Raw genomic sequence first — 25,848 nt, 5'->3', positions numbered from 1 at the left:
GTAATTCTGCCTTTCAAATAAATAAATAAATCTTAAAAAAGAATTAAATGAGAGCACTTTAAGGCACAGGTGAGACACTCAAGTTGAGCTCTTTTCACTTTCTGAAACCAAGCACTGAAGTGAAATTTCACACAACCCTCCTCCCTGGTAGTAGACATCTTCCTCTAACGGAGAGGTCAAGGTCAGTAATTTCTGGTACAAGCGACTGGATGGATCTTCCCTCCACAGGAGTGAAAAAGCAGTTGTTTCAAATAAATAAAATAAACCTTAAAAAAAAAAAAAAAGCAGCTGCAAGAACCTGAAAGAGCTCTGTGCGCCTGCATTCCCTCAGAGCTGCTCAGAGCGCTTTCCCCGCCGCAGCACGACTGCCAAGGAGTAACACTGAGTATCACATGCCAATGCAACCTTTGAGTGCAGTATTATTAGTCCATTAGCTAATATCTGCAGAGAGAAGCTAGATTGAAGAAAACTAAAAGCGAAAACTCTTCCTCTACATTTGGGCAAGCTGTTTGTCAAAGGATCAATTAACAGACAACAACAAAGTAAAAATGAGTAAATCTGTAGTTTGTGCAGCTGAAACTTACACTCCTGTGGCAGCTAGAACAGCTGACAGGGCAAGCTGGAAAGTCATTTCATTTGTGGCCTAAATTATAACTTTTAGCCATCATACATGTACAGCCATCTCTCTTTTGAACACCTAATGGCCACAGAGATGTCAGCAGGACAACGAGCCATGAAGCCTCAGAGAGACTTGCTCACTTTCTGAAGACCCAGGCAGCTGAAAGGGGCCAGTGCTGGACCCCAGCACGAAGCTGCTGGCAGCCAACAGCTTTGGGAGGCCAGCCGGTGAGCCACGCTTCAGGCCGCTACTGAGGTGTGCTGCACGTCCAAGAGCAGCTCCCGCACAGCGAGGTTCACAGAGGCCTACGCAAAGCTGCACGGCTGCCGGGGCTAAGCTGATTACAGCTCGGACCCTACCTGCTGCTTCATGTGATCGTTCATCCCCCCTCCCCCATTCCCATCACTGTAACTACAGTCTTACCTTACTGAAAAAATACATTATCAGCACTCGTTTAGACAAGAAATTCTTAATCTGAGTGGAAAAAAAGAATAAATATTTACATTTTAATACTTTATTCAGATATATTATACATTTTTTGTTTCTGACATAAATTTGATTGAAAAAATGAAATACCTCATATCTTGCAGAGAAAGAACAATTTTTAAAGTAAACATGTAAGCAATACCTTCGTACTATAAACTGGATAAATCACCTGAACTGTAGTCATACGCCAAGTAAAGACGGTTCAGCGGTCCCATAAGATTGAAGCCATCCAAAATGCTCACACAACAAAAGTGCCAGAGGATACATTTGTCAGAAAAAGCCCTTGATATTAGCTGACACCTGCCTATATTCCCAGGTGCACACATTTAACCCCCAAATTAGAGCCCTGACATAAGACAAGGAATTCTAAGGTGTTTTGGTGGTATTTTCTAACACCATATTCTTTCTCTATTTGCTACAACTGCCTTGCCCTTTAATTTAATACCAAAAAACATAGGTTTCCCCTACAGAAAAAAAAATTATTGTAAGACATGAGCTGCTATTATTTATTTATTTATTTATCTGAAAGTCAGAATTAGAAAGAGAGAGAGAGAGAGAGAGATCTTCCACCCACTGGTTCATCACACTCCCCCTCAATGGCTGCAATTGCCGGGGCTGGGCTGGGCTGGGCTGAAGCCAGGAGCCAGGAGTTGTATCTTGGTCTTCCTGTTGGGTGCAGGGGTCCAAGTACTTGGGCCATCTTCCACTGCCTTCCCACGTGTATTAGCAGGGAGCTGGATTGGAAGTGGAGCAGTCGGGACTCGAACTGGCGCCCGAATGGGATGCCAGCACCTCAGACAGCAGCTTAACCCGCTGCACCACAGCGCCAGCCCCTGAGGTACTCGTTTACTAGATGATATTTATAGGGAAACAGATTTTCTTACGTCGACCTGAAGGCTAACTCAAATGAACTGTACCGAAGCTACGTGACTAGTCAGAGGGATGCAGCAGGCAGTACCTGCTGAGCTGCTGCACAAAAAGTGACACAGCAGCACTCAGAGCCTCACAGGATCCCAAAATTTATAAAATGCCCTCATTCTGCTAATCTATCATTCCATCAGCAAACACACTAGCATTCCCCTCATCTTAAAAAGCCATTCATTGGCCCCTCAATGACCCCCCACCCCCAGCTGTTGCCTCATTTCTCTGCTCCACTTAAAAGTAAAACTCCTGGGCCCAGTGCTGTGGTGTAGCAGGTAAAGCTGCCACCTGCAGTGCCTGTATCCCCTATGGGCGCCGGTTTGAGTCTCAGCTGCTCCACTTCTGATCCAGCGCTCTGCTATGGCCTGGTAAAGCCATAGAAGATGGCTCAGGTCCTTGGGCCCCTGCACATGTGTGGGAAGACCCCGAGGAAGCTCCTGGCTCCCGGCTTCAGATTGGTGCAGCTCCAGCCATTGCAGTCATCTGGTGAGTGAAACAGCAGATGGAAGACCCCTCTCTCTCCGCCTCTCTTTCTCTCTCGTGTAATTCTTTCAAATAAATAAACCTTAAAAAAAATAGAAATAAGCACATCTAGAATCCAGAAAGACATGCTTAAACAATCAGACCAGAAGTACAACTAAACTACAATTTATAAAAAAAAAAAATGTAAAGCTCCCTAACGGAGCAGTCCTTCCTGCAGTCTTCAATTCCTCTCCCAGTCTCTCCTGAACCCACGCCAGTCAGGTTTGCGTCCCATGACTCCACTCGGTAGTTCCTGTCCACATTCCGGGCTCGCCAGTCACTTCTCAGTTGGTGTCCCGTGCCCACACACCCCTCGTTCCCCTGAGACACTTCCTCCTCTTGGCTCTCTACTCACCTCAATAGCCATTCCTCAGACTCCTCTGCTACTCCTCCTCAAATCCATCTTCAATCCCTGCAAGGCCCAGTTTGAGAATCTTTTTTTGAAGATTTACTTTTTATTTACTTGAAAGGCAGAGTTCACTCCCCAAATGGCTACTATGGCCAGGGCTGGGCCAGGTCGCAGCCAGGAGCCCAGAACATCCCACAGGTCTCCCACATGGATACAAGGGCCCAAGCACTTGGGCCATCCTCCAATGTTTTTCCAGGTACACCAGCAGGGAGCTGGATCAGAAGTAGAGCAGCTTGGTCATGAACTGGCACCCACATGGGATGCCAACATCACAGGCAGAGGCTTCACCTGCTATGCCACAACCCTGACCGCTGGGAATCTCTTTTCTCCTGTATCCCTACTCCTCAAGAGTCAACATTGAGTCTCCTGGATTTAAATACTATCTATACACTGATGAGTCTGAAGTTTACATTTATAGCACACACCTTTCCCTACATTCCACATACATATCTCACTTCCTATTTCACTTGGTTGTCTGATAGGTCTATCAAAATTGGCCTGTCTCAAATCAAACTCCTGATTCCCATGCCTATCAAATCTCCTCCTCAAGTAAATCACTCAATAAATGGCAACTAAGGGGCTGGCACCACAGCATGGCGGAAACATCTGGTGCCTGTGATGCCAGCATTCCATACGGGCACTGCTTCAAGGCCCAGCTGCTCCGCCTCCAATCCAGCTCCCTGCTAATGGCCTGGGAAGGCAGTGGAAGATGGCCCAAGTGCTTGGACACCTGAACCCACGTGGGAGACCTGGAAAAGGCTCCAGGCTCCTGGCTTCAGATTGCCCCAGCTCTGGCCACTGCAGCCATTTGGGGAGCAAACCAGCAGATGAAGATTTCTCTCTATCTAGCTCTGCCCTTCAAATAAATAAACCTTTTCAAAAAATGGCAAATTAAAGTATTCCAGATCCTTGGAACAAAACTTTTAGTCAACACTGACACTTTTTCTCTTACAGACCCCAACCAAAACACAAGCAGATCCTATCACAACTATCTGAAGATACACATCCAGACTCATCAGCTCGTGTAGCACTGCCTCCCACCCCCGTCATACCAGCCTCAGAACTACCAGCTCTCACTAGTTATGGCAATAGTTTTCACATTGTTCTTTTGCTTCTATTAAGAATCTAGTCTGGCCGGCGCCATGGCTCAATAGGCTAATCTTCCACCTTGCGGCGCCAGCACACCGGGTTCTAGTCCCAGTCGGGGCGCCGGATTCTGTCCCGGTTGCCCCTCTTCCATGCCAGCTCTTTGCTATGGCCCGGGAAGGCAGTGGAGGATGGCCCAAAGTGCTTGGGCCCTGCACCCCATGGGAGACCAGAAGCACCTGGCTCCTGCCTTCGGATCAGCGTGGTGCGTCGGCCACAGCACGCCAGCCGTGGCGGCCATTGGAGGGTGAACCAACGGCAAAGGAAGACCTTTCTCTCTGTCCCTCTCTTTCACTATCCACTCTGCCTGTCAAAAAAAAGAGAGAGAAGAATCTAGTCTTGGGGCTGGCGCTGTGGCTCACTTGGTTAATCCTCTGCCTGCGGCGCTGGCATCCCATATGGGTGCTGGGTTCTAGTCCCAGTTGCTCCTCTTCCAGTCCAGCTTTCTGCTGTGGCCCGGGAGGGCAGTGGAGGATGGCCCAAGTGCTTGGGCCCTGCACCCGCATGGGAGACCAGGAAGAAGCACCTGGCTCCTGGCTTCAGATCGGCACAACGCCAGTCGTAGCGGCCATTTGGGGAGTGAACCAATGGAAGGAAGACCTTTTTCTCTGTCTCTCTGTCACTGTCTAACTCCATCTGTCAAATAAATAATTAGAAGAAGAAAGAAAGAAAACCTCTCCCTCTCCCTCTGTAACTCTGCCTTTCAAATAAATAAATCTTAAAAAAAAAAAAAAAAAAAAAAAAAGAATCTAGTCTTGAGGGGGACCGGTACTGCGGCGCAGCAGGCTAAAGCCCAGACCTGAAGCACCAGCATCCCATACAGGCATCAGTTCTAGTCCTGGCTGCTCCTCTTCCAATACAGCTCTCTGCTATGGCCCGGGATAGCAGTGGAAGATGACAAAAGTCCTTGGGCCCCTGCACCCACGTGGGAGATCTGGAGGAAGCTCCTAGCTCCTGGCTTTGAATCAGTGCAATTCTGGCCTTGCAGCCATCTACAGAGTGAACAACGAACAGAAGACCTCTCTCTCTCTGTCTCTCTTTCAAATAAATAAATCTTAAAAAAAAAAAAAAGTCTAGTCTTGGGGCTGACACTGCGGTGCAGCGGGTTAAAGCCATGGCCTAAAGTGCCGGCATCCCATATGAGCACCGGTTTGAGTCCTGGCTGCTCCTCTTCTGATCCAGCTCTCTGCTATGGCCTGGGAAAGCAGTAGAAGAAGGTCCAAGTGCTTGGGCTCCTCCTCCCACGTGGGCAACCCAGAAGAAGCTCCTGGCTCCTGGCTTCGGATCGGCTCTGCTCCGGCTGTTGCAGCCATCTGGGGAGTAAAGCAGCAGATGGAAGACCTCCCTCTCTCCCTTCCTCCCTTCCACCCTCGCTCTTTCTCTCTCTCAGCCTTTCCTTCTCTTTTTGTGTAACTCTTTCAAATAAATAAATAAATCTTAAAAAAAAAAAAAAAGAGTCTAGTCTCAGGGCCAGAGCCACCACCTGCAGTGCCGGCATACCATGTGGGTGCAGGTTCAAGTCCTGCTGCTCCACTTCAGATCAAGCTCTTTGTTTCTTTTTTTTTCTTTTCTTTTTTTTTTTTTTTTTTTTGACAGGCAGAGTGGACAGTGAGAGAGAGAGACAGAGAGAAAGGTCTTCCTTTGCCGTTGGTTCACCCTCCAACGGCCGCCGCGGCCAGCGCGCTGCGGCCGGCGCACCGCGCTGATCCGATGGCAGGAGCCAGGAGCCAGGTGCTTTTCCTGGTCTCCCATGGGGTGCAGGGCCCAAGCACCTGGGCCATCCTCCACTGCACTCCCTGGCCACAGCAGAGGGCTGGCCTGGAAGAGGGGCAACCGGGACAGAATCCGGCGCCCTGACCGGGACTAGAACCTGGTGTGCCGGCGCCGCAAGGCAGAGGATTAGCCTAGTGAGCCGCGGCGCCGGCCCAGATCAAGCTGTTTGTTGTGGCCTGGGAAAGCAGTAGAAGATGATCCAAGGCCAGCACCACGGCTCACTTGGTTAATCCTCCGCCTGTGGTGCCAGTACCCCAGGTTCAGGTCCTGGTTGCTCCTCTTCCAGTCCAGTTCTCTGCTGTGGCCCCAGAGGGCAGTGGAGGATGGCCCAAGTGCTTGGGCCCCTGCACCCCAGCATGGGAGACCAGGAGGAAGCACCTGGCTCCTGGCTTCAGATTGGTGCAGAGTGCCGACCGCAGTGCGCTGGCCATAGCGGCCATTTGGGGAGTGAACCTACGGAAAGAAGACCTTTGTCTCTCTCTCTTTCTCACTGTCTGTTGAAAAAAAAAAAAAAAAAAAGATGATCCAAATACTTGGGCCCCTGCACCCATGTGGGATACTTGGAGGAAGCTGCTGGCTCCTGGCTGTTACAGCCATCCAGGGAGTGAACCAGTAGACGGAAGACCTCTCTCTCTCTCTTCTGCCTCAGCCTCTCTCTAACTCTGCCTTTCACATAAATAAATAAATCTTTTAAAAAAAGATTTGCATGTGCAAAATATAAATTACATCCTGTCATTCTTGTGGGCAAAACCAGTCGCTTTCCATTGATGTGCAGCAAAGCCACTTTTTTTTTTTAAGAGCTAACAGGCCCCACGAGATCTAGGTGTCTGCTACTTCTATGATCTCTTCACTCAGCTGCCCTCCCTCCTTGCTAACTCTGCTGCAGCCACATGAGGGTCCATGATGTTCCTCCCACAGGCCAGGGATACTCCTGCCCCAAGTCTGCCTTCTGCTGCTCCCTATCAATGCTGTGTCCACGCGTAGGTCCTGTTTCCCTGAACTGCCTGATTTTTCTGTGCAACAGTTCAAGCAAATCAATTTTTTTACTTTTCAAACATAGTTTTCATATCAAACATGACTTTGTAGTGTGAATCATACAACTAAAACCATGTCATAGTTTAGGCAACTTTGTTAGTAGCACATAAAATCAATCTTAAAATTAACGGCACTTTATATTTCAAAGAAATATAGTATAATACGTTCAGCTGCTCATCTGTTTCCCCTTGCTAGTATGTGAACACTATATAAGGAAGGAATCTGTTGTTCGCTATCTTCCCAGTGCCTAAAACCACACTCTGCGTATAAAAAGAACCCAAATATTTCTTAAAGGAAAGAAATCACATGTTAAAGGCATTGTGGTAGGCTAAACCATATGAAAACATAATGAATATAGCTCAAAACCAGAATATTTGCAATTTCATATGGGTCAACTTAATACATGAAGCACACAAAAAACAATTTACTCCTAATGATTTAACAGTATAAGACCCTTTATGCTCCCAATATGACATGCAAACATAAATCCTACAACCAGATCACCCTACCTGTTCACGCTTATTCTGCATCCACGAATAAACCATGCTGGGCTCTCTCATTGCCTTACCCTCGGCTCTAAGTAAGGTATATGGAGAAGGATTAGAAAATTCTGTCGTTTGTTGATCTATATATTAAAAACAAAAGGCCAGTGAGTGCGAACCTAGGGCATATGATCCCCTGCCATTACAGCACTTCGCATTTTAGAAAGAAACAGTCCTCACCAGAAGCAGAGGTCCATAACCTGGGTCCCCTTCTGATCAGCTGAGGGCTCTGCGGAGACCCACAGCAAGTGTTCACATCAAAAAGCCCAGCCATGTGATCCACTACGCTCGGGCCAAATGCACTCCCGAGGGGACTTGCAATGTCAGGTGTAGACAGCTTTGGAGAAAACAGCGATGTTTTAACTAACGACGGCACTGACGGCCGAGGCACCTGGCCAGATTTTGGAGTCTGGAAAGCAGTTTCTTCTGTAAAAGAACAGATCAGTGCTGAAGAGGAACCTTCAAGCAGGCGATGAAGGGGGTTCTCGAGTTTCAGACACACCAATAGCGTGCGTAACACCTTTACCCATGGCTCAGTACATTGCTTCCACTTAGGTTTACAGCCTCAGATCCAAGTTTTACTACCGTACTTCAGTGACTAGTCAAGGAGTTTTATACATTTTCTGACGGATTGCTGTAGCCATTCCTTTGTTTCCCTTTCACAAACATCTTTTCATCTCCAAGGCCACTTTCTCTAACTCTAAGCTGTTTTCAATTAACAGTATCCATTCTATTTTGATGTGGCAACAACTTCACATTAGAATCTCTGCAGGGACAGGCATAATGGCACAGCAGGTTAAGCCACCACTTGCCACGGTTCAAGTCCTGGCTGCTCCCCCTCTGACTCAGCTTCCTGCTAATGTCCCTGGGAAGACAGCAGAAGATGGCCCAAGTACTTGGGTCTCTGCCATCCATACGGGAATTCCTGGCTCTTGGCTTAAGTATGGCCCAGCCCTGGCTGTTGCAGAGAGTAAACCAGCAAACGTCAAAGATACCTCTTGCTTGCTTGCTCATTCTCACTCTTTCTCTCTCTATTGTTCTACCTTTCAAATAAATAATAAATCTTTATAAAAAAAAAAAAAAAAAAAAAGAAGAAGAACAGGGGACAGTGCCTCTGCCTACTGCACCTGTATCCCATATGGGCACTGGTTTGTATCCTGACTGCTCCTCTTCTGATCAGCTCTCTGCTACGGCCTGGAAAAGCAGTAGAGGACAGCCCAAGTGCTTGGGCCCTTGCACCCACATGGGAGACCCGGAAGAAGCTCCTGGTTCCTGGCTTCAGATCGGCCTGGTTCCAGCAGTTGCAGACATTTGGGGAGTAAACCAGTAGATGGAAGACTTTTTTCTCTGTCTTTCCCTCTGTCTGTCTGTAACTTTACCTCTCAAATAAATAAATAAAATCCTAAAAAAAAAAAAAAAAAAAGAACCTTGCCCACTTTACTGCAAGTTCCTACTTTAACTATAACTTGGCAAAATATACTAAATTTATATTATAAAAATGCATAGGAAAAAGTGCAAATCTTCTAAGTTTCCCAAAGTTCTTTCAAATTAACACAATTCACACTAAATACTAATATGCACAGAGTATCTATAAATCTGTTTGGTAAACAGCATCATTAAAAATCATTTTATAAATCTAGGCTGGCGCCATGGCTCAATAGGCTAATCCTCTGCCTAGCGGCGCCGGCACACTGGGTTCTAGTCCCGGTTGGGGCGCCGGATTCTGTCCCGGTTGCCCCTCTTCCAGGCCAGCTCTCTGCTGTGGCCCGGGAGTGCAGTGGAGGATGGCCCAAGTATTTGGGCCCTGCACCCCATGGGAGACCAGGAGAAGCACTTGGCTCCTGGCTTTGGATCAGCGCGATGCACCGGCTGCGGCGGCCATTGGAGGGTGAACCAACGGCAAAAGGAAGACCTTTCTCTCTGTCTCTCTCTCTCTCACTGTCTACTCTATCAAAAATTTAAAAAAAAAATCATTTTATAAATCTAGTAATTTATAGAGCCTATTGTACAAAAATAAAGGAATTTTTTCCTGCTACTCGAGCACAAGGCACAAAGATAAACAAACAGCAATAGGAAATTCTACCTTCTTAATAAAAGCTCCATAAGAAATTAAACATTGGGGGCCAGTATTGTAGCACAGTTGGTTTTTATGCTATTTAAACCATATTGGAGTGCTGGTTTGAGTCCTAACTGCTCTGGTTTGATCTAGCTCCCTGCTAATGTGCCTGGGAAGGCACCATATGATGGCTCAAGTGCCTGAGTTCCTGCCATCCATGTGGGAGACCCAGATGTTCTTCCTGGCTCCTGGCTTTGGGTTGGCCCAGACCTGGCTGTTGCAGCCACACCAGTGGATGGAAGATCTCTTCCTCTCTCTGTAAATCTCACTTTCAAATAAATAAAATAAATAGATGTTAAAAAAAATGACATTAATGGACTTATTTAAATCATTTTTGATTTGTAATCTATGTTTTGAAGCCATGACCCTACCAGAGAAGTAATTTAAAAAACACAGCGTGGGGGATGGAAGGGGTGGTGTTGTGACAAAGTGGGTTAAGCTGCCTCATGCAAAGCTGGCATTCCATATGGACATCAGTTCAGGTCCTGGCTGTTCCACTTCTGATCAGCTCCCTGCTAACATGCCTGGGAAAGCAGAAGAGAATGGCCCAAGTCCTTGGGCCCCTGCACCCACGTGGGAGACCAGGAAGAAGCTCCTGGCTCCTGGATTTGTACTGGCTCAGTTCCAACTGTGGCCATTTGGAAAGTGAACCAACGGATGAAGACCTCTTTTTCTTTGCCTCTCTGCAACTCTGTTTTTCAAATAAATAAATAAATCTTTTTAAAAAGTTTAGTTATTTGGGGGCGACGCTGTGGCTCACTTGGTTAATCCTCCGCCTGTGGCACCGGCGTCCCATGTGGGCGCTGGGTTCTAGTCCCAGTTGCTCCTCTTCCGGTTCAGCTCTCTGCTGTAGCCAGGGAAGGCAGTGGAGGATGGCCCAAGTGCTTGGGCCCCTGCACCCGCATGGGAGACCAGCAGGAAGCACCTGGCTCCTGGCTTCGGATTGGTGCAGTGCTGTCCATAGCGGTGTTGTACTTCCTTTGGGGAGTGAACCAACGGAAGGAAGACCTTTCTCTCTGTCTCTCTTTCACTGTCTGTAACTCTACCTATCAAATAAATAAATTAAAAAATAAAAAAAAAAAAACTTTAAACAAAAGTTTATTTATTTATTTGAAAGGCAGAATTACAGAGAGAGGGGAAGAGAGAAAACGACAGAGAGATCAATCCTTCATTCTCTGGTTCACTCCCCAAATGGCTGCAACAGCTACAGTTAAGTCAGGCCGAAGCCAGGAGCTTCATCCAGGTCTCCCACGTGGATAAAGGAGCCCAAGGACTTGGGCCATCCTCCATTGCTTTCCCAGGCACATTAGCAGGGAGCTGGATTGGAAGTGGAGCAGCCAGGAATCAAACCAGTGCCCACATGGGATGCCAGCATTGCAAGCAGGGACTTAACCCATTACACCACAACTCTGGTCCCAACTGTCAGCCTTTTAAATATTACAATACAGGGCTTAATATTTTTAAGCTATATATATTTATGGTGTACAACAATGTGATGTCTTGAACTTAATTTTCAATTTACAATGATATCCAGGTCTTTTTCTTGGTCTAATACAGCACCCCACATGTTGGGTAGATTTTTCTTGAAAACACATATCCCACACTTAGGTAATTATCCTTAGGTTAACTAGTGTCATCTTTCCTAGGAAGCACAACATAAGCACGTTCCTCCCTCAGTAGAACTAGGAGTTACCTGGAGAAACCAATTTCTTAGGTTCCACTGGATACGATGAAGACACTCTGCCATTCGTAGCAGCAACTTCTTGAAAGAGAATCAGTTTCTGAGTCATATCATTTAAAAGATTCAAACACTCCCTTGAAATAGCTGTCCAGTTATGGGGATGTCCACCTAGGAGAGCCAAACACCAGCTTTTAAAATGCAGATAATCTTATATTCTTTTATCAAAGTGGGGGAAAAAATCAATGAGAAATGCTATATAATTGCACCAGGGCCCACTTTTCTTAGTCAAGCTAATATTCATACTAGTGTCATCTAATATACAGCAGGAATTCAATAAATACTTAGAGAAGTTAATTTCTCAAAGAGTCTACAAGAAGAAACTTGCTATTTCCGAATAAAAAGCCTCTCATGTGGTGACCAAAATAAAACCAAACGCTAGGTCATGGTTGGAGCAAGAAAGACCACGGTTACCTGTTCAACAGTATTGAATAGACTGCTTACTTAGACCATAAAAAAAATGAATCCAGACAATGAAATCTGGACCATCAATGTGATGTCCCCCATGGTCCCCAATGTCCCTATGTCACTGTGTCTGACCCACGTGCTTCCTTGTATTTCATTTATACTCGTCCCACCATATCAGCAGCTTCACTGTCTTAGGTCACCCACAGTCATCTACAGTCTGACAATAGTAAATGGAGAATTCTAGAACAATTCAAGTTTTAAACTGCATGCAGTTCTGAGTAGCAGGAGGAAATCTGGCACTGTCTCGCACCATCCTGCTCTGTCCCATAGGCACATGAGTCTTCCCTCCGCCTGGCACAGCCTCACTGACTACACCACCTGCTGTTAGCCACTTGCGGCTGTCTCAGCAGATCAAGTGTGCAGTACCACAGTGCTTGTGTTCAAGTGACAACAGTAACATTTATTTTACTTAATAAAGACCCCAGAGCACAGTACTGGAAGTACTGCATGTCATAATAACTGTTCCATTACTACAAGTTGTTGTTAATCTCTTACTAATCTCTTACTATGTCTAATTAATAAATAGGTATGTATATATAGGAAAAAAAAAAAACACAGTAGATATAGCATTTAGTACTATTTGAGGCTTCAGGCAGCCTCTGGATGTCTTAGAACATATTCACCTTGTATGGGCAGAGAATACCATATATAAAAGCCCCTGTTTACTATTCTATCTGTAGGAGTGACACATTATTTGATAATGCTCACATTTTATATTTGGAAAGTTTACATATTTGCTACTTTATTATGACATAAAATACTGTGATTCCATTCCCTTAAAAAGCTATTTACTTCTCATTATCTGTTGATTTTCTAAAATCTTTGTCTCTTAGAGCTACATAAAAATCAAGCATGCTTCATTCTACGTTAAGAACGGCAGAAGTTAACTAAAGGTTGGTTTCCCCGTGCTGTATGCCAAAAACTCACTCCTACTTCCCCCTTTCACAACTCAAGAAAAATACCACTTAGCCTGTAAACAAACACACAAAATGCCTCATCAACAGGTCCCAGGATGTTTTGCATTGCTGTAACTCAAGGCCCGCTGGGAACAGTGTAACAGTCTAGTTAAATTTTAACAGCATGCCCTGAATGCAAGTTCTCTGCAAGGGCACATGCCATCCTGCTGCAGTTTACTTGAATCTCTGATCAAAATATTAACATTTGTAGAATTCCTACATTACCCCGAGGCTGGTAGAAAACGACTACAATTCATTTCTATAGTGCTGGCTTTGGATTTCTCATGCTACTAAAAGGAAAGGGGTACCAATCAATCATATTTTTATATAACTGGATTTCATTTCCATAAAAGCTTTAACTATAGAAGGTTTATTTTACAATCTGAGAACTGGCAAGTGAACAAGGAGAGCTAATCAGAAAGGAGACAAAAAGCCAGGCAGACTCTCGCTCCGCTTTGGTGGCTGTCGCTGGGCCGGAACACAGAGAGCGTGCAGAGCTGCAGCCCGGGCAGCTGGCGAGCAATGGCAGAGGAGCATTTCAGAGCCGCCAAGAGCAGCCGTTCACCATCAACTCCATGTCCTACCTAACTCTGCCCACAGAGAGGAACAGCACAGCAGAAAGAGGGAGCTCTGTACCTGGGAGTCAAATGACGCCTTCTTACTCCAGTTCTGACATCACTTAGTCTCTGAGATCTCCCAGCTAGGGTTTAGACCAAATGATTTTTAAAGACCCCATGTAGTATTAAAACTTTAGGATTTTTAAACTGTGCTTTTCTATTCTCAAACTGTCAACCTATTTCAGAATTTATTTGGGTTAAGGTATTGAGGGAGCTAAAAGACACAAAAGTTTAAAAATATTTTTCCTGGTGGGGCTGGTGTTGTGGTGTAGCAGGTTAAGGCACTGCTTGTGATACATTTCCCCTATCAGACCACTGGTTTGAGTCCCAGCTACTTCACTTCTGATCTGATCCGGCTTCCAGCTAATGAGTCTGGGAAGTAACAGAGTAATAGTGTAGCCCAAGTACTCAGCCCTCTGCTACCCATGTGGAAGACCTGGATCCACCCTGGCTCGTGGCTTCAGCCTGGCCAAGACCTGGCTGCTGCAGCCGCTTGGAGAGTAAACCAACAGATAAATCTCTCCCTCTCTCTGTTGCTCTGCCTTTCAAACAAATAAATAAAGTTAAAAAAAAATTTCCTGGTGACAAAAATTTTACCCATGGCAATGCAAATACTTAAGTTGTGTAAGATTTAAATCAATAGAATTTAATAGACTCGCTGAGGTGAGGTATTTTATTAAATACACCTCTCTCACCGAAACTTTTCTGGAACACTTTCTGCACACACATGCTTAATCAAGTCCATTACTTTTAGCAATACCTGGCTGGCTAAGGCTAAACACTTCTTGTCTTCGTGAGGGAGAATATTGAGAAAGCAACATCAGGTCTTGCAAGGCTAAATACTAAAAGAAAAAAAAAAAAACACATTATTTGATATAACCTCTACATAAAATCTTATTTACAAATTGGGCTCATTATTCTGGTAAATAACCGGCTGAATATACGACTGTGATCCCATGAGAGTACATCTGCTGATGACATCTAGGCATCTTTGCACAACAAAGAAATCACCTAACTGCATTTCTCAGAACCTATCCCCACCGTTAAGCAAGGCATGACTTTCAATCCAGGAATAAATCAGATGGGCTTTTGAATGAAAACACTTCAGCACCACATCTTCCTTCTAGACGTACAAAACCTTCCTGATTCTACTCTTGCTATCCACTGTAGGTTGCAGACAGGCCTGGGGACTCTTTCTTCTACCAAGGGCATTTGGTTATTGGTAACATCATTCACAGGTCACAAACAATTAGCAACCTAAGGGGCCAGCATCGTGGGGCAGCAGATTAAGCCACCTGTGACGCCAGCATTCCATAGATGAGCACTGGTTGGAGTCCCAGCTGCTCCACTTCCAATCAGTTCCCTGCTAAAGCACCTGGGAAAGCAGCAGAAGATGGTCCAAGCGGAGGACCCGGAAGGAGTTCCAGGTTTGAGCTGCAGCTTGGCCTAGCCTCCTAGCTATTGTGGCCACATGAGGAGTGAACCAGTGGATGGAAGACCTCTCTCTGTAACTCTGCCTTTCAAATAAATAAATCTTTATTTTAAAAAATTATCTACTTAAAAATTAGCCTGCTATAGATATGCTGAGCTTTGAGGCCTGCCTACAGTCACCTTGTCATGGCCAGATAGCCCAGGGACCGGATGTTCCCACCCTTGAAGAACTCCAGAATTCTCTGTGTTCTTTTCTACCTCTCAGGGGGGAAATGTACACATTACTTCCTCCTAGCACTTTCGCTGGCCTCCCTCACACAGCTCCCAACCATGGCACCTGGAAAACATATTACTACTGCCTATCTGTTTGTCTCATCGGCTTCCTCCCAAACAGTGAGAACATCATACTGCTACCACATCTTACTACCACACCCGAACTCAGCGCCTGACACACCAGAGACACAATTTCTGTTTCCCAGGCAAAACTCTCTACTCTCCCTTCAAGATCTGAGACGCTTTCTGGTATTGGCCCAAGCAGAATGAATGGCCTCACTGCACTTGCCACAGTAGTCTGTAATCATTTTCTGTGTCTGCCTTTTCCACAAGGCTGTGCTATGCCTTAGACATCATCCTACTGGAAGCAACTAGCAGTGACTGACACCTGCTCACTAAGAAAAGATCTGCTAGTGAGCAGCCAAGTAACCAAAATTTTTATCTAACAAATTAGTCATAATTGATGTTTAAAGGTAATTAGAGCCTCATGGTTCATTTTCTTATTTGTTTATAACTTCTCCAGAGAGTGATCAAAACTCAGTTCTTTTCTTTCAATTCTTTTTGAAGTATTAAACCTTTCCAGAGAATCATACATACTTTAAAATGATGTGCTTTAAAATTTCAAATTACAATCTGAATTAAAACAATTTATGCTCACTTGACATGATTTGTAAACTTACTGTAACTTCCTTAAACTCTTTTGATTATAATTTATTTTAGGATCATTATCACCTATTCATATTCAGAGAGAACTCACTAAATGTTCCCACTACCAACCACTATCTGTGATCACAAAAGCCAACAACATTATGATTAAAAATGTTTTTGATTTAGTGATTAAAATATAAACAGTATTTGTGAAAAGCTAACATATATAGTTGAATATCACCATATTCTATGCTTAGAGATACATTTATATCTTCTCTGAATAGAGAATTGGCTAGGTTGTACACATATGCTACAACATACACTTGCAACAAAAACTAAAAAAAACAGCGTTTGTAGGTGGGTTATTTTTATAACACCAATATTAGAATACTCAAAGCTCTCAAAAATTTTCTAAATGCTTAAATATTCTAAGTGAAGTCCCTTCTGTTAGATGAGAAGCGCACACATAAAGATCAAAGCGCACAGTCACGGCACCTTTATGATGAGGGGAGGGTTGCTGTTTAAAACCTTTGGGAGGCATTCATCTGACTCTTCTGCAAACGGGAGCTGAACAGGGAACACGTGCACCTAGCAAACAGACAAAAAGACGACGCACGTGATTACTTCCATACTTTGTTACATATGTAAGTGTTAATAGAAATTTATTAGAAAAGGAGATAGCACATCCAAACTGACATCATCACCTCCATCTCCAAAATGATATTTTCAATATAATATTAAAACTTTTCCAGCCGGCACCGCGGCTCACTTGGCTAATCCTCTACCTGCGGCACCAGCACCTCAGGTTCTAGTCCCAGTTGCTCCTCTTCCAGGCCAGCTCTCTGCTGTGGCCCGGGAAGGCAGTGGAGGATGGCCCAAGTACTTGGGCCCTGCACCCGCATGGGAGACCAGGAGGAATCACCTGGCTCTCGGCTCCTGATCGGTGCAGCGCGCCAACCGCAGCACGCTGGCCATGGCGGCCATTTGGGGGGTGAACCAATGAAAGGAAGACCTTTCTCTCCTCTCTCACTAACTCTTCCTGTCAAGGGGAAAAAAAAAAACTTTCCTTCAAAACCAAATAGTTAATTTCCATATATTTAAATATTTTAATAGTGTCTATGTCAAAATAATTGAAAATTCAGGTTCACTTAGTACATACTCAATGGAGAAGAGAATCCTCCAGAAGAGAACTAGACTACAAAAAAGCATAGTAATCCTTCAACTTAATTCCCAAAGATGAAGTGGATATCAACTCTTTTCCTCAGGGGAAAAAAAAAAACCAACACACAGTAAATGATGGTTATAAATGATATAACCTAATAAAGTCTCAAGAGAGATGACAAACCAACCTACTCTAACTGCTTTCGGCACGCACACTGATCAGTGCTCTACTCAGAATCAATGTGTGCACTCCAAAACACAGAGGTATGAACGAGAAACTCAATACTAACCTCTGTGGCATAGATTTTGAAGAGCATCCAGGAGATATACCAAGTCATCAGGAGAAAGACTCCACACAGCCAGACATGGTAGAGCAGTGAGATATTCAAGAGGCCACTCACGGAGTCAAGAGGCCTATGAGACCGCCTATGAAAGCAAAAATTGCTGATTTAATTAGTGATTGATCCTATGGGAAAACAGAACGTGAACATTAACAGACTTGGACTCCACACTGAGAAATGAATCCTATCTCTAAACAACTTTGTGGATAGTCTCCTTTCGTCCTCCTTGGAGCTGGGTAAAAGTTCACCCAAAGAACTGCTTTGTTGCTTAATAATTAAAATCATTAAACATGATTGGTACTTCTCCTGGAACAGACTTTTAACCTTATTTTCATAACTTAGAAACAATTTTATAATGGTTAAGCATGTGTTACAAAAATAATGAACTTTACTTCTAGAACATAAGAAACTGTTAGAAATAAGGCAAACACTGCCATCACTACACTGGAACAGATCAGTGAGCAAAGTCATAATCCTATAACCATACAACAAGTTCCCGTGAAGACGGGGATCGGAATCGCTGACCTGCCATTTGTGAGTGCTGTTGTAAGGCAAGGCACTCAACCTGTCCCACTCAGTTTCTTCACCCTTATAACTGTGGCGCAACCTCTTCACTGGACCAAGGGACTACCACAAGACTTACAACAGCCTACATAGGAGTGTTCAGCATAGTGTCTGAGGCCGGGGGGTGGGGAGGGAGAGTGTAACATATCATGGAGTTAATTTCACCTCTAAGAAGGAATTTACTGAAAACCTGATATACATGAAGGACAGAACAACAGGCACTCAGCTATATAAACAAACATTTCTCACTCTCTCTTTTTAAGATTTATTTACTTATTTGAAAGGCAGAATGACAGAGACATAGAAAGAGAGAGATCTTCCATCTGCTGGTTAATTCCCCAAATGCCACAACAGCTGGGGCTGTGTCGGGCCAGGTCAAAGCCAAGAATCTGGGACTTTAACCAGGTCTTCCCCATGGGAGGCAGGGACTCAAGCACTTGGGCCATTATCCACTGCCTTCACAGGTACATTAGAAGGAAGCTGGATCAGAAGTGAAATAGCCAGGACTCAAACCAGTGCTCCAATACAGAATGCAGGTGTCCCAAAAGGTGGATTAACCCACTGCACAACAATATGCACCCCAACAAAACACTTCCTGAAGGAAAAAGTTAAAATCTGAACATAATAAAATGATCTAGGTATCTGGTTTCATGCCTAGTAATTAAATAGAAGAAAAAAGTAAATTTACCTAGGAACTATGAAAAGTAAGGAATAGAAATTTGTATTGTGAAAAACAAAACATCTCTTAAATAATCATCTATGCCAATATCCCTACTCCCAAAAGTGGACATTAGTGAATTCCACATAAAACACAAAAAGTCTCCCGGTAGACTGTGGCCACTTGGCAAGTGAAGAAGCAGATGGAAGACCTCTCTCCTCTCTTTTAAATAAATAAATAAATCTAAAAAACAAACAAACAAAAAAGAACGATACTGAGAGAAACTGACACTTTTCAGGCAAATAACAGATTAAACCTTTACCTATATGTAAGTTCACTGGGGACAACAGGAACACACCCAGTGCTACCACATAATAGCCACTTGCGAACTTCACCGGATCACTAGATTTTGCAACATTTCAGTTTCCTCTTGGGCAAAATTCAGGCAATAACACAGCACTGGTGTATACCATGAGGTACCACAGGATGACTGACAGAAAAGAACAAGGGCTGGCTGTGTGACGTAGCAGGCTAAGCCGTCGCCTGCAATGCTGGCATCCCAGGAGCATGGATCGAATGCAGTACCAGCTGCTCCACTTCCACTCCAGCTCCCTGCTCATGTAGAAGATGGCTCAAGTGCTTGGGCCTCTGCCACTCGGGTGGGAGACCTGAATAGAGCTCCAGGCTTCTGGATTCAGCCTGACCCAGCCTGGCCATCGTGACCACCTGGGGAGTGAACTAGCAGATGGAAGAGATTCTCTCTCTCTCTTTTTCTGTCTCTCTATAACTCTGCCTTTCAAGTAAACACACACTTTTGTATAGTGTAAAAGGTGCAGCAAATAACTACAACAAGAGAGATTAGCATGGCTTATTTCTGGGGAGAGGAAATGGGTGACTGGAAACAGGGATAGAAAGAGTCTTTTTATATATCTTTGGGATTGTATGCTATATGTATTCAAAAATGAATGCAATTTTAAAAACACTGGAGTGAGTGGTCGGTGCAGTGGTTACACCACCACATCCCATATTGGAGCACTTGGTTCAAATTCCAGGGCCACTCTCAATGCTAGCTTCCTGCTAACATGCACCCTAAGAGGTAGCAGATGATGGCTCAAGTAGTTGGGTCCCTGCCACCCGCATGGGAGACCCAGATTGAGTTATTGACTCCTGGCTTTGGCCTGGCCCACCCCAGCTGTTGCAGCCATTGGGTACTAAACCAGTAGATGGAAGATCTCTGTCTGCCTGTCTCTGTCTCCTTGTCTTTCAAATTAAACAAAATAAATAAAAACATCTGGAAAGCAGTAAACATCTAAAAGAACGGAAACAGTTACAATCAGACTTTTTATCCATCACTTACTCATCCGTGTGAAGGTCCATAGCAGTGCTAATCCAAGCTTTGGGAATATGGCCTGAGGGGGGAAAAATACCAAGCTAAGAACATAAAAGTTAATAAAACAGACCTGAATCATTCTTTGCAAACGATGTCAAAGAAATCGCAAAGCAGACACCAAGACCTGTCAAATGCGACCGTCTGATTAGCAACAGGTAGAGAAAGAGTACTCTATGAACACTGGTGGCCCTTGCTTTTTTCAGTTTTGCTATAAATATATTTCAGATACCAGGGTTTAGTTAAAACATAGCAGTCCCGCAACACCAGCGTTCCAATTTTAATGGTGTGGTAACCATGAGCGACTGCGTATGGCACTTCTAGCTGTTCAGAGCCAGTAAGCAGATGACAGATGTGTGCTACCATCTGTGACTGAGCCATCACTGCTCACTCCTCCCAGTCTGCTAGAGACGGTCACTCACAGCTGTTACTGAGACTAGACACACAGAGGAAAGTATGCAGTTGTGTTGCTTCCTTGATAAATTCATATGATATTTCATAAAAATGAACAGTGTAAATAAAGAGTAAACTGGCCAAAAATGATGAACATCCAGCAAAGAAATGAAAAGTGGTAGGGGCTGGCGCTGTGGCATAATGGATTAAGCTACAGCCTGCACTGCTAGCATCCCGTATGGGCGCCGGTTCGAGTCCTGGCTATTCCACTTCCGATCCAGCTCTCTGATATGACCTGAGAAAGCAGCAGAGGATGGCACAAGTCCTTGGGCCCCTGCACCTACATGGGAGACCCAGAAGAAGCTCCTGGCTTTGGATCAGCACAGCTCCCGCAGTTGTGGCCAACTGGAGAGTGAACCAGCAGATGGAAGACCTCTCTCTGTCTCTGCCTCTCCTCTCTCTGTTTAACTCTGATTTTCAAATAAATGAATAAATCTTTTAAAAAAATAGTGGTAATGCTGAAAACGATTTCTGACTTGAATATCCACAGAGTTATAGAAGAAAAATCTCACATGGGAATGTTGCCACAGCCGCTATGTCAGCACAAAGATACACCTCCAGGGAGCAGCCAGGCTGACATCAGGACAATTACAAGGGCTATGTAGGAAAATGGAGCGTATTAACTACAAACAGCAAACAGAATGACCAATACACGGTGAGAACAATTTTATAAATTATATCACCACAGAAAAAAGAAGGATCAGAAAAAGTCTGAAAACAGTACTTCCAAGTGTTAGATTTTGTTTGTATTAATGTGTTGCTAATGAGAATAATCATTTTATTACTATTCATTATTCTAGATGTTGTGCCTCAAATTCATGTTAAATCCTACCAGGTTCCCTTACCAACAGTATATTTCGATTGCATTGGTATAAAGTTACAAACTTATAAAAAGTTACATTACTTAGAGTAATGACCAAACGACACATTATTTTCTTTCCTTTTTAAAATAGCATACATTTCTTACAGTGGTAAAAGCAACATAAGCTTTGCAGCCCTAACCACTTTCCAGGGTAGAAAGCAGTAGTGTGAATGACACACACTGTGTCTAACAAATTTCTAGAACTTTTTCATCTTATAAAACCAAAACTCTATGCCTCCTGAACAACTGCCCTTTCTCCCATCTCCTTGGCCCTAGCAACCACCATTCTACTTCCTGTTCCTATGAGTTTGACTACTTTAGATACCTCATATTGGTGGAGTGAGGCAGTATTTGTCTATTTGTGACTGGGTTATCACAGTTAGCATAACATCCTCAACATGATAAGCTTGCTTTCTTTTGAAAAGCTGAGCAATATTTTATCATATGCAAGCATCCCATTTTCTTTAACAATATTTTCCCTTAACTAAATGCATATTATCTGATAATTTCAAAAAATGAATCAGTTGGGCTAACCACATACCTTCAACACAAACAAAATCTAGATGTCTTTCTAACTGACATTTTCTAAGCTATGAGCTCATAACACTGTATCAAAGAGCAGAGATTCTTACCAAGAAAATAATACACAATGCAGAAATTTCTGGTCAGGAACAGTGATTCCACACAACTATGTTTCATTAATAAGAGCAGAGATCTCCTAAAGCGCAGAAACTTGTATTGCTGTGGATAAAAGGAAAGGCAGAATCAAATGACACATTCCACAGCATTCTAAAGCAAACAGTCAACATAGAAAAAACCACAATCACTGTACCAACAGATAAAGGCTATTCCATGGGCAAAATGTTAACTAATTCTGATGTTAAAATACGTAGTGTTTTTGCATTATGGGACCACCTCACTGACACGAGATCAGAAATAAGAAAATCAACATCATCAATCCTTACTTAACACTAAGCACTGTGGAAGTGGAGAAAGCACAAAAAACGCGGCCGGCATGTGGCACTGTAGGTTGAGCTTCCGCCTGCAATACCAGCATCCCATGTGGACGCTCCACTTCAGATCCAGCTCCCTGCTGGTGTGCCTGGGAGGGCAGCAGAGGATGGACCAAGTGCTTGGGCTCCTGCACCCATGTGGGAGACTTGGAAGAGGCTTCTGGCTCCTGGCAGCCAATTGAGGAGTGAACTGGCAGATGGAGGATCACTTTCCCTCTGCCCCTCCTCCTCTCTGTTAACTCTGCCTTTCAAATAAAAAAATTAAAAAAAAAAAAAAAAGTACAAAAAATACACTAACACAGCGGTCCCACTTATCTATGGGGATATGTTCCAAGATCCCCAGTGGAAGCCTGAAGCCACAGACACAGACCATGTTTTCTTCCCACACATACATGCTTAGGATGAAGTTTAATTTATAAATGAGGCACAGTAAGAGATCAGCAACAATAACAATAAAATAGTGAAATATACTGCAATACAAGTAACATAAGACATTATTTCTGGAATGTTTCATGTAATACTTTAGGACTGTGGCTGGGTAACTAAAAGTGCACAAAGCCAAACTGCGAATGGGGTCAGGGGTGAGAGGACGACGGGAACAACAGTAACCGCTGACATTCTCTGGGTGCCTACCGCATACTGTTCTAAGCACTGCAGCCCTGTGAAGTTCTGCTGTCATCCACATCTTAGAGCCGAAGAAACCGCGGCAGAGAAGGGTTAGTAACGTAAGCAATGTTACCAACTAGCACATGGAAAGAAAATCTGAGCCACAAATCCTAAAGATCATGCACACTGCCTATATACTCAGCTGTTTGCAGAAAAGTAAAGCCGTGAAGAAGACACTAGCCCAGGCGCCTGGACACACGAATTCTAGTGCTCCCTCCCTCTGTGCAACCTTCAGCAAGTTACATCTCCTTCTGGGAAATAACAAGACTGAGTCAGCTAAATAGAAATGGATCCTTAGTATGTACCTGCCAATTTAATGACCTAAGAGAAAGGAACCAAATTAGAAAACACATCAAAGTTTGTGTTTTTTTTTTTAACTGCACTTGGGGCCTGCATCGTGGCACAGCAAGCTGTAGCTGCTGCCTGCAATGCTGGCATCCCATGAATGCCAGCTGCAGTCCCAGCTGCTCCACTTCCAATCCTGCTCCCTGCTAACATGGCTTGGCCCCTGCCACTCATGTAGGAGATCCAGATGGAGTTCTAGGCCCAGCTCCAGTGACTGAGGCCATTTGGGGAGTAAATCAGCAGACAGAATCCCTCCCTCCCTCCGTCTCTCTAACTCTGCCATTCAAATAAGTAAATCTTCAAAGAAACTAAATAAAGAAACTAAAACACAAAATTCACAATTATAAAATTAAAACCCTGCACTTCTTAAACAAAGGCTGTCTCCTCCTCTCTCCTTCTTACTCCCCACCTTCAAAATATCGCTGGAGAAAAACAAATTATTAAAAAGAATCCAAGGAAACCTAATGAATCAAAGATGAACTTTCCAAATTCTGGCTTTATTTTGTGCTAATACTAGGACTGCTTTTGCGTTGAGGAATTTCAGAAGCTAAAGGACAACAAAGAATCAGATATTATGTAAACGTTACATCTTCAAACCACCTCTGCAGATGCCCACAGTAACCTCCTAGAGCAGCCCATGTGAATACTCAGTTGCAGACTGTACAGCTTCAATTACATTGGTTTATTCAAATATTTTTAAACTGCAAAATGCAGAAGTGCAGTACTCCACGCAGCCACTGGGTGCTACACCACCATGCATGCCAACCTCCCACTGGGCATAGTTCCTATTCTGTTCCTACTGTTGCTCTCATCTCAACCATTACCCACAAGGGTACACAGAAGCTAGGGAAGCAGGTACACTTCAGCAGATGTGTGCAGAACACCTCTCGTACCTCCTCTTGTTCCCAAACTGAAGTGACTGCTAATTCCCCATAGGATTTTTGTGGTTTTGCTATGAGCCACCCTTGGCAAATATTTAGCACAGACCAGGCACTATGCTAAGTGCTCTATAAATCTTACATCATTTAATACTTTCAACAGTCTTAGTGGCATAGCTTGCCAAGCCCTGCCATACTATCCATTTCTTTGTCCCCTATTCCATGCTAACACTCTGCTTTTCCCTATCACTTGATCATTCAAAATCTGGCAAGAGTAACAGAATCACCTTTAGTGGTATTAGCAAGTAGGTGCTGGTTTGACGCCCAACTTCTCCTCGTTCCATCCAGCTCCCTGCTAATGTGCCTGGGAAAGCAGTAGCAGATCTCTCTCTAATTCTGCCTTTCAAATAAATAAACGTTTTTTAAAAATTGATGGTTTTTTAAAAGATCCATTTTTTCAAAGGTTACATGAAAAAAGTATTCACTGAATAATACATGTAATATGAAGCTATATTTGCCACCTTTCCTCCGAAAAATGTTACAGGTATACCTATCTATGTAAACGTATAAAAAAGGAGCTGGAAGAATATACATTAACCTGGAAACAATGGTTATCTCTGGCACAAAGACTGAAATGGGACAGGAAGTAGTCAAGTGTGACTTTCAATATCTATAGCACTGGAATATTTTAAAATAAAAACGTTACAACACACTCTTGGAACGTTAGCTGACAGGGAGCACCAAAAATTGGAGTGATAACACTAATAGTTGTCACTGCTTGTTTTTGTTTTTGAAAAAAGGATGCCTTTAAAGCCTAATGTCCCCTGATCAGTCTGGCTCTTAACAAAAAAAAGTTGGAGGCAGGCTTTGTGGTACTGAAGGATTAGGTAGCCCCTTAGGACATCTGCGTCCATATTAGAGTCCCTCTTTGAGTCCTGGCTCCTCCACTTCCATTTGAGTTCCCTGCTGATGCACCTGGGAAAGAAGAGGAAGATGGCCCAGGTGCCTGAGTTCCTGCCCACATGGGAGACCCAGATGGAGTTCCCAACTCCTGCTTTGACCTGGCCCAGCCCCTGCTCCAATCAATCCCAGGATGGAGAACAGCACTCTACGATGCACATCAATTCCACCACACACTCATGGCCACAAGAGATACCCCAAATATATATTCTGCTCAAATTTAAAAATCTATATTCTGGGGCAGGCATTTAGCCAACCAGTTAGCACACATTCCACATCACAATGCCTGGGTTCAACTGACAGCTCCAGCTCTTGCTTCTAGCTTCCTGCTAATGCAGACCCTGGGAGGCAGAAATGGTGGCTCAGATAATTGGGTTCTTGACACCCACACAAGACCTGAACTGAGTTTCTGGTCCCCAGCCCAGCCACTGCCAGCATTTGAGGAGTAAACCAGAAGATAGAAGGAATGTGGCTCTCAGTCTGTATGTCTCTGTTTCTCAAGAAAAAAAAAATCAATATTTTGCAAAAGCTGAAAATAAAGTCAAAGCTGAATATTACCTATCACCGCTACAGAAAATACTTCAGAGATAAAAGACTACATCTAAAAATTTACAAGAAATTATAAAAATTTTAGTGCTGGGGCCAGCGCTGTGGCACAGTGGGTTATGCCACCACTTGCGAAGCAGGCATCCCCTAGTGAAATGCTGGTTCAAATCCCAGCTGCCCCGTTTCCAATATAGCTCAGTGCCAATGTGCCTGGGAAGGCAGAAGATGATGGCACAAGTACCGGGGCTTCTGTCACCACATGGGGAACCCAGATGGAGCTCTAGGGTGCTGGCGTAAGCCTGGCACAGCCCTGA

At 44.1% G+C, this 25,848-nt stretch overlaps 1 protein-coding gene across 4 annotated transcripts in view; it reads right to left on the bottom strand.

Annotated features, from left to right (window-relative positions):
- The window catches only part of NDC1 (NDC1 transmembrane nucleoporin), a 63,056-nt gene that overhangs the window by 21,478 nt on the left and 15,730 nt on the right, over positions 1–25,848 (bottom strand). For all 4 annotated transcript variants that reach the window (XM_089300593.1, XM_089300595.1, XM_089300596.1 and 1 more), the window contains 9 exons: positions 21,759–21,867; positions 19,782–19,833; positions 17,152–17,287; positions 16,196–16,288; positions 14,109–14,190; positions 11,263–11,418; positions 7,634–7,879; positions 7,421–7,536; positions 1,043–1,093 (listed from right to left, as the gene is read on the bottom strand). In XM_089300593.1, the coding sequence (XP_089156719.1) occupies positions 1,043–1,093; positions 7,421–7,536; positions 7,634–7,879; positions 11,263–11,418; positions 14,109–14,190; positions 16,196–16,288; positions 17,152–17,287; positions 19,782–19,833; positions 21,759–21,867 (1,041 nt within the window). The remainder of the gene's footprint in view (positions 1–1,042; positions 1,094–7,420; positions 7,537–7,633; positions 7,880–11,262; positions 11,419–14,108; positions 14,191–16,195; positions 16,289–17,151; positions 17,288–19,781; positions 19,834–21,758; positions 21,868–25,848) is intronic.

This window comes from Oryctolagus cuniculus, chromosome 7 (genome assembly GCF_051225735.1).
Source record: "Oryctolagus cuniculus isolate XC-2025 breed Fujian yellow rabbit chromosome 7, ASM5122573v1, whole genome shotgun sequence".
NCBI lineage: Eukaryota > Metazoa > Chordata > Mammalia > Lagomorpha > Leporidae > Oryctolagus > Oryctolagus cuniculus.
The sequence above is the reverse complement of the archived record's forward strand: the minus strand, read 5'-3'. Positions and strand labels throughout refer to the sequence as shown.